Below are 9679 nucleotides of genomic sequence, written 5' to 3'. Positions count from 1 at the left end.
AAAGACTTAATCTCAGAAGCTTTTATTGAAATTGATGCAGATTGTATTGTGTGATTTCTGTCGCATTGTTCCAGAAAGGGTTAAGAAATGTCGCAATGTTCAAGCAGCAATGTTTTGGACATTACTAAGGATGGGAGTTGATAACATTTTTCTGATTCTGATTCCACATTCGATTCTGCTTGAAGGGGAACATCATCACAATTTCAGAAGGGTTAAAACCAATAAAAATCAGTTCCGAGTGGCCTATTTTATTTTTCAAAGTTTTTTTCAAAATTTTACACATCATGGAATATCCCGAAAAAAGGCTTTAAAGTGCCTGATTTTGGCTATCTTTAAATCCATCGTCCATTTTCCTGTGACGTCATTTAGTGATGCCAACATAGCGGATAGCACAGCAAGATATAGTGACATAAGCTCGGATTCAGATTCAGATTTCAGCGGTTTAAGCGATTCAACAGATTACGCATGTATTGAAACGGATGGTTGGAGTATGGAGGCAGATAGTGAAAACGAAATTGAAGAAGAAACTGAAGCTATTGAGCGAATAGCTATTGAAGCTATTCGGCGATCGCCTTCTAACCAACGATTGAGTGTCGCAGGGTATCCATACATCTCTGTGCCATGTCTGTCGTAGCATCGCCGGTAAAATGTGCAGGAGGAACTTGAATCCGTCGATTTGTAAGTTTTTGTTTGGCATTAAACGTGGGTGGAGTGAAAGGTTGGATGCAAATATTGACCTCAAATCTCAAATGTACATACAGATAGCCTAAATAGCATGTTAGCATCGATTGGCTGGCAGTCATGCCGCGACCAAATATGTCTGATTAGCACATAAGTCAATAACATCAACAAAACTCAAGTTTGTGATTTTCGTTGACTCTATCGTTGGAAATGCATCTGCTTTGAGTGTCGCAGGGTTTCCATACATCTCTGTGCCATGTCTGTCGTAGCATCGCCGGTAAAATGTGCAGACGAGGGACTTTTGAATATTTTGACACTGGAGCAACTTAAATCCCTCGATTGGTAAGTGTTTGTTTGGCATTAAATGTGGGTGGAGGGAAAGGCTGGATGCAAATATAGCTACAAATGAGGCATAACGATGCAATATGTATATACAGCTAGTTTAAATAGCATGTTAGCATCGATTAGCATGCCGTGCTAATCGATGCACACTCCACGTAAGTCAACTTGAATCCGACCCTGATCGTGTTGTTACAACCTCAGACAACACACCGACGATGTTATGTTTTTGGACATCGCAACTTGCCGTAGTTGTAAGCAATGCATGATGGGAATCCGGATGTTGTGTCGTTGTATTGAAGTGCGACTGAAATAAAGACACGCTAAGAAATAGCTCCGTGCCGTCTACTTAATGGGTCGTAGACAAACTTACAAATAATAGGAACATACATAACAAGTGGCGACGAGGTGGTTTGAGGTCCCACGGGCGCGGTATGTTTGGATTGTGTGTGTGTGGTCAAGTTTTATGAGTGGCGGTGATTTACTGAAGAGAAGCTAACGCGGCTAGTTAGCATTTGGCGCGTCACAGCCTGCGTCTGTTGTGAACAGCGCGAAGAAGAAAAAAAAAAGAGAAGAGGTGACGCGTGACATCGCCGGAGGGAGGACCCGTCTGAGGAGGAGGAATTGTCAGAAGATATTGCTTATAACCAAGAGCCTGGAAGGAAAATGGCAGGAGTTGTTGGTAATATTGGCCCTTTTGATGAGCACGTGGAACAGTGGAGTGCATATGCAGAACGTTTTGACTATTTTGTATTGGCAAATGACATTGCTAATGATAAAGTAGTACCCACATTTTTGTCAGTGATGGGTCCAAAGACATATAATTTGTTGCGTGACCTGCTGCAGCCCACCAAACCGGGGACCAAAACCTATGCAGAAACAGTGGATGTTCTGACCCAACATTTTTCACCCAAACCATTAATGCTCGCTGAGAGGTTTAGATTCCACAGACGAAATCAAGAAGAGGGAGAATCTGTTACCATTTTTGTTGCAGCGTTGAGGAAATTAGCTGAGCATTGTGAATTCGGACAAGGTTTAAATGATGCATTAAGAGACAGATTGGTCCTCGGACTGAGAAATGAAGCCGCTCAGAAAAAACTGCTGACTGAAAGTAACCCGACGTTGCAGAAAGTCATTGAAATCAGTGTCGCCATGGAAATGGCCTCAAAGGAGGCTCACCAAATGAACGCTACAGGCGGAGTGCATACAGTTCAAACTGATAGACCTAGTGGACAAGGGACATGTTTCCGTTGTGGAAAATCAGGACACCTAGCCATGTCATGCTGGTGTAAGGATATGGACTGTCGCAGTTGTGGAAGAAGAGGCCATATCGAGCGGGCCTGCTTAAAAAAAAAGAACAAGGAGAAAACATCAAAGTCTGCCAACATACATGACTCTGTGAAGAACAGGAGGAAAACACAGGTGCACACTGTGAGACAACGGGAGACTGTGTCCAGCGATTCTTCGGAAGGAGAACAGGAGATGAGTGTACACACACTGAATATAATGAAGATGGGTGAAGATTCAGAGGGTTACTGGGTGGAGCCCATGCTGGAGGGGCACCCAGTGAGTATGCAAATAGACACTGGTTCAAAAGCATCCATCATCTCAGAGGGGGTCTACAAAAAAGTTTTGGGACACCTTACGCTGCGACCGTCTGATACTAGGTTCAAAACCTATCTAGGGGAACCTGTACCCATGGCAGGAATGACTGATGTCGTGGTCCAGAGTAACAATCAGGTGAGGAAGCTCCCCATCTATATTGTTAAAGGTAATTACCCGGCTATTCTGGGACGTGTGTGGCTAGAGGAAATGAAGCTAAGCTGGCACACTGTAAAAATGGTATCACCAACGGCTACTAGTCTAGCTGCTATTTTGAGGAAACATGATGAGGTTTTCCGGAAGGAGTTGGGCAGTATGAAGGACATTACTGTTAAGCTAAACATTAAACCGAAAACAACACCAAAGTTTATGAAGGCCAGGTCTGTACCATATGCTATTCGATCAAAAGTGGGGGATGAGTTGGACGCCTTAGTTAAAAGCGGTGTTTTGGAACCGGTGACTGTCAGTGAGTGGGCCACGCCCATAGTTCCCGTACCCAAGAAAACGGGAGAAATACGAATCTGTGGAGATTTTAAGGTGACACTGAACCCTGTACTGTCAGCAGAGCAGTATCCTCTTCCCCGCATTGACGATTTGTTTGCCGGGCTGAGTAAGGGGCAAAAGTTTAGCAAAATAGACCTGAACCAAGCCTACTTACAGATGCACGTTCATGAGGATTCTAAAGACTTGCTCACCATAACTACGCAAAAGGGGCTTTTCAGATATTGTCGACTCCCTTTCGGGATCACATCAGCCCCTGCACTTTTCCAACGTGCCATGGATCAGATCCTACATGGCCTCCCTGGTGTATAGTGCTATTTGGACGATATTCTGTGCACAGGAAGTACGGACCAAGAACATCTGGACAATTTGGATGCTGCTCTTCAAAGGCTGAAAGAGTATGGGCTCAGGGTTCGCAAAGACAAATGCGAATTTTTTCAACTGTCTGTTGAATATTTGGGACATGTAATTGATGCCCGAGGGTTGCATACTGCGCCGTCAAAGGTTAGAGCGATAGTCGATGCCCCGCCGCCAGAGAATGTTAGCCAATTACGTTCATTCTTGGGCTTACTGAATTATTATGGCCGCTTTATACCGAACTTGTCATCCATGCTCAAGCCGCTACATGACCTGCTTTGTCAAGGAAAGAAGTGGAATTGGAGTGATGCCTGTCAAGAGGTTTTTCAGAAAACAAAGGAGACATTAGTGACATCAGGGGTTCTGACCCATTTTGATCCATCACTCCCCATTCAGTTGGCCTGCGATGCATCCCCGTATGGAGTGGGGGCGGTCATTTCACATTTAATGCCGAACGGGGTAGAGAGGCCCATAGCATTTGCATCACGGACCTTGAACAAAGCAGAGACTAACTATGCTCAGATAGAGCGGGAGGCGTTGAGCATCGTCTATGGGGTTCGCAAGTTCCATCAGTACCTGTATGGGAGACAGTTTACACTGCTGACGGATCACCGACCCCTGACAACCATCCTGGGGTCGCACACTGGGTTACCCTCACTTGCCGCGAGTCGCATGCAGCGGTGGGCGTTGCTACTGTCGGCTCACTCGTATGACATCAAGTATCGCAAGGCCGACCTGCACGGCAATGCCGATGCACTGTCCAGGTTGCCTCTTCCTATCACCAGGCCTGAGCCACGGGCAGCAGAAATATTTTACTTCAGTCAGGTGGATGGTGCGCCAGTTTCTGCTGCTCATGTGAGGAGGGCCTCTCGCACGGACCCTGTCCTGTCTGCGGTGATGGACATGGTGATGGGGGGTAGATCAGGTGGCGATGCCCCCAGTATTCAACCTTATCTCTCCAGGAGAGCAGAACTGTCTGTGCAATCTGGTTGCTTACTGTGGGGGAGGAGGGTGGTTATTCCCCCATCATTGCGTAAATCTGTTCTGCAGCAGCTCCATGCAGGTCACAGTGGAATAGTTCGAATGAAGGAGATAGCAAGGAGTTACTTCTGGTGGCCAGGAGTGGACAGAGAGATAGAGACTACCGCCAAAACCTGTTCCTCATGCCAAGAAGTTAGGAAGGCACCCCAACTAGCTCCTCTACATCCCTGGGAGTTTCCCGAAGAACCATGGCAACGGGTGCACATTGATTTTGCAGGACCTGTAGAGGGTTGTATGCTCCTTGTGTGTGTGGACGCCCACAGTAAGTGGCCGGAAGTGGCCATAATGAAAACCACTACCACTACAAAGACGATTGAGAGGCTGGGGGAGATTTTCAGCCGGTTCGGTTCTCCTCTTCAGTTGGTCTCAGATAACGGGCCACAACTGGTGTCACAAGAAATGACTACCTTCCTTGAAGCAAATGGCGTACAACACATTCGATCCGCACCATTTCACCCTGCGACCAACGGTCTGGCTGAAAGGTTTGTGCAGACCATGAAGAAAGCTTTAAAGACATCTCAAGAGCAAGGATCATTTCATCAGAGATTGCATAGATTCCTGTTGAGCTATAGGAATACCCCCCATGCCACTACTAAAGTTTCCCCCGCTTTTCTGATGTTCAAAAGAAACCTTCGAACAAACTTTGACTTTCTGAAGCCAACAACGGTGAAGGATATTGTTCAGCATCAACAGGAGAAACAGATTCAACAAAGAATGCAGAAGGCTAAAGAAAGAGTCTTCTTTCCGGATGAGCCAGTGTTAGCAAGGAACTACAGTACTGGCCCCCGATGGGTCCCTGCAACTATAGTAAAGCAATCTGGTCCTGTCTCTTACACCGTCAGTACTGCTGCTGGACTGGTATGGAAAAGACACATCGATCAACTTCTTCAGGCGACAGCAGCGGCCCCCAACCAGCCGTCGGTGGATACTCCGAACGAGTTAGAGTTCAGCGCACCCCATCTCCTGCTGCCACCACCCCAAAGAACAATGGAATATACTGGTGAGACTTCTGCTTTTGACTCTTCACTACAAGATCCTGTGATGGATGTTCCAACACGCACGGCTGTTCCAGAGTCACCCAGCGGAGACCGTAAGACTGAACATTCTGTTGAGCCCCGTTATCCGGTAAGAGAACGCCGTCCTCCAGAACGCCTGAATTTATAGACTCTATGTTTAGAGACCAACCCAAACCAACTGGGGCAGAATAATCCCCATGGGTGTGGTCACGGGGTGAGGCCGTTTAACCTCATCTCAGAGTTATGTTGGGTAACTGTTACCAAACAATGTAAAAAAAAAAAAAAAAAAAAAAAAAAAAAAAAAAATTGGTGAAGTGCCCATGATACAGTTGAGTTATGGTGTTTTGCTATAAGGATTTTGTTTTTGGGGGGGGGGTTTCTAAGGGGGGAGGAGATGTTATGTTTTTGGACATCGCAACTTGCCGTAGTTGTAAGCAATGCATGATGGGAATCCGGATGTTGTGTCGTTGTATTGAAGTGCGACTGAAATAAAGACACGCTAAGAAATAGCTCCGTGCCGTCTACTTAATGGGTCGTAGACAAACTTACAAATAATAGGAACATACATAACAGACGAGGCATTGTCTCCAGGGTACGGAAAACAGTCGAAAAAAACGGAAAATAACAGAGCTGAGAGCCGGTGTTTGTAATGTGTTTGAGAAAATGGCGGCTTTATTACCTAGGTGACGTCACGTTCTGACGTCATCGCTCCGAGAGCGATAAATAGAAAGGTGTATTATTCGCCAAAATTCACCCATTTAGAGTTCTGAAATCGGTTAAAAAAATATATGGTCTTTTTTCTGCAACATCAAGGTATATATCGACTCTTACATAGGTCTGGTGATAATGTTCCCCTTTAACGATTTGGTTCTTTATCTTTATCACCAATCGATTCTTATTCGGGGGAAAACAAGACACAAAAAGGTGAATTAGCATCGTAGTTCAAAGGTAACATGACCTTACAAAGCCAACAGGGAGGTCTTAAGAAACACAGCAGCTGAAAAAAAATATAGCAAATAACTATTTTGTGAATGACTGCTCGCTGACTGCTCTTGTTGCAAAAAAGGTATGTATCGTTCTATCTGTGTGCTTTTAACTATTTTGCAGCTTTATTTACAACTTCTCGAACATATTTAGTAGTTCAATTTAACTTGCAAATCACCCGATCTCTGTCTCACCACTCCGCCCTCAGCTAGCTAGCTGCTAAGCTAACGAGGCTAGCGGAGAAAGGCAGCGCCGGTCTGAAGGAATTACTCCCCCGCCACCGTGACCACCACTTCCCGAAGACAGCTGGCACTCCACTCGGCGACGGAAAGTTTCTGTGAGTATGGCTTCCTGCGCTTCGTGCACTTTACTCATGGATAGGTTGGCTTTGCTAGAGAGCCGTGTCCGCCAGGTATTGGTGTAATTTTGTAACTTTAGATGTTGCGGACACACCTGCTAGCGTTAGCTGTAGCGAGCTAACTAGCCCAGCTTGTAGCAGCCCTAAGCGGCCTACAAACTACGGTGTACCGGTTGAGACGCATAATATATTTAGCCCTTTAGCTAGTCCTACACCCCAGTCTACCGGGCACCACACTTTAGGCATAGGGGACTCCATCACCCGAAACATAAATCTTAGCAAACCAGCCACAATTAAGTGTATTCCCGGGGGCAGAGCACCTGACATTGAAGCTAATCTTAGGGAGCTAACTCGCAACAGGTCTAGTAAACACGTACGGCAGGCTAACCGCACCACTAGTTATGCGAATATAGTAATACACGTTGGCTCCAATGACGTTAGGATGAGACAATCAGAGATTACAAAGAGAAACATAGCCAGGGCTTGTAATCTCGCAAGAAAGATATCCAGGCATCGAGCAATTGTCTCTGGCCCCCTGCCTGGGAGAGGCAATGATGAGAGATATAGCAGATTAGTCTCTCTTAACAAGTGGCTGGATAGCTTCTGTAGACAACAGGGATTTACGTTTATTGATAATTGGCCCTCTTTCTGGGGCAAACCTGGCTTGCTGAGGAGAGACGGCCTTCACCCTAACCAGGAAGGCGCTATCCTCTTGTCTCGGAACATAGATTTCGCATTGAGCCACATTTGACTAACTGCACTAGAGCAAGCCCGGTCACAGGCAATTACAGAGCCTGCTAGCCTGGGTATGGAGTCAGTTAAGTTAGAACTAGCCAGCGCCAGGCTGGATGATCCCTGTACACATAGCAATTTTCGTACAATAATACACAACTCACATAATGGTTTTTCTGCTATGACTATGACTACGTCAGAGTTAGACATGCGTTCTACTGAGGTGGCAAAATGTGATGCGTTCAGTTTACCGCAGCACCAAGTAGACAATCTGAAAATTCCCGTCATATCAATTCCTAGATATGGTCGTAATTATTTTAAGTACACTGCGCATAATAAACGCAACATTATTAATATTGCTACTACGGATAATTTTATCAACAACTCCTTAAAACAGCCCACTACCTATAATATGGGCTTTCTAAACATCAGATCTTTGTTTCCCAAAACGTTATTAGTTAATGAGGTCATTAAAGACAACAACCTTAACGTCATCGGTCTTAGCGAAAACCTGGCTCAAACCAGACGACTTTTTTGCGATAAATAAGGCATCCCCTCCTAACTATACGAATGCGCATATTGCCCGTCCCCTTAAAAGGGGAGGGGGGGTCGCACTAATATTCAACGAAAACGTTAACTTTAGTCCTAACTTATATAATAAATATAAATCGTTTGAGGTCCTTTCTATGAAGTCTGCCACACTGCTGCCTCTGTGTCTGGCCGTTATCTACCGCCCCCCAGGGCCCTATTCGGACTTTATTAGTGAATTCTCAGAGTTTGTTGCTGATCTAGTGATGCACGCCGATAATATAATTATAATGGAGGACTTTAATATCCATATGAATACCCCATTGGACTTATAAAATTCGAAGTTCAGACTCATGTTCGGCAAGCTAATAATAATAAAAACTGCTATAGCAGCCGCAACATTAATGCTGCCACAACGACGACTCTTGCTGACCTACTGCCGTCGGTAATGGCACCGTTCCCAAAGTATATGGGCTCTATTGATAACCTTACTAACAACTTTAACAACGCCCTGCGTGAAACAATTGATAACATAGCACCGCTGAAGTTAAAAAAGGCTCCAAAAAGGCGTACGCCATGGTTTACTGAAGAAACTAGAGCTCAGAAATTATTATGTAGAAAGCTGGAACGCAAATGGCGCACGACTAAACTTGAGGTGCACCATCAAGCATGGAGTGATAGTTTAACAGCTTATAAACGCATGCTTACCTTAGCTAAAACTAATTATTACTCAAATCTCATCCGCATTAATAAAAACGATCCAAAATTTTTGTTTAGTACAGTAGCATCGCTAACCCAACAAGGGACTCCTTCCTGTAGCTCCACCCATTCGGCAGATGACTTTATGAAGTTCTTTAATAAGAAAATTGAACCTATTAGAAAGGAGATTAAAGACAATGCGTCCCAGCTACAACTGGGTTATAGTAACACTGATACGATTGTATATACGGCGGATACTGCAAATATCCAAAATAGTTTCTCTCGTTTTGATGAAATAACATTAGAAGAATTGTTTCAACGTGTAAATGGAATAAAACAAACAACATTTTTACTTGACCCACTTCCTGGGAAACTTATCAAGGAGCTTTTTGTATTATTAGGTCCATCAGTGTTAAATATTATAAACTTATCACTTTCCTCGGGCACTGTTCCCCTTGCATTCAAAAAAGCGGTTATTCATCCTCTCCTTAAAAGACCTAACCTCATGGTAAACTACCTTCCCTTTATTTCGAAAATCCTCGAAAAAATTGTTGCAGAGCAGCTAAATGAACACTTAGCGTTTAACAATCTATGTGAAACCTTTCAATCAGGTTTCAGGGCAAATCACTCTACGGAGACAGCGCTCGCAAAAATGACTAATGATCTATTGCTAACGATGGATTCTGATGCTTCATCTATGTTGCTGCTCCTCGATCTTAGCGCTGCTATTGATACCGTCGATCATAATATTTTATTAGAACGTATCAAAACACGATTTGGTATGTCAGACTCAGCCCTGTCTTGGTTTAACTCTTATCTTACTGACAGGGTGCAGTGTGTC

General features: G+C 44.6%; 1 protein-coding gene across 1 annotated transcript; it reads left to right on the top strand.

The window, feature by feature from the left end:
* Positions 1–3732: 3732 nt before the first annotated feature.
* LOC133559268 (uncharacterized protein K02A2.6-like) lies at positions 3733–6046 on the top strand. The gene has a single exon (XM_061910874.1). The coding sequence runs from the start codon at positions 3733–3735 to the stop codon at positions 5683–5685; it is 1953 nt and encodes a 650-aa protein (XP_061766858.1). The 3' UTR covers positions 5686–6046.
* The last annotated feature ends 3633 nt before the right edge of the window (positions 6047–9679 follow it).

Source organism: Nerophis ophidion, linkage group LG09 (assembly GCF_033978795.1).
Source record: "Nerophis ophidion isolate RoL-2023_Sa linkage group LG09, RoL_Noph_v1.0, whole genome shotgun sequence".
Taxonomy (NCBI): Eukaryota; Metazoa; Chordata; class Actinopteri; order Syngnathiformes; family Syngnathidae; genus Nerophis; species Nerophis ophidion.
Note: the sequence above shows the minus strand (reverse complement) of the source record. Positions and strands in the feature narration are given on the sequence as shown.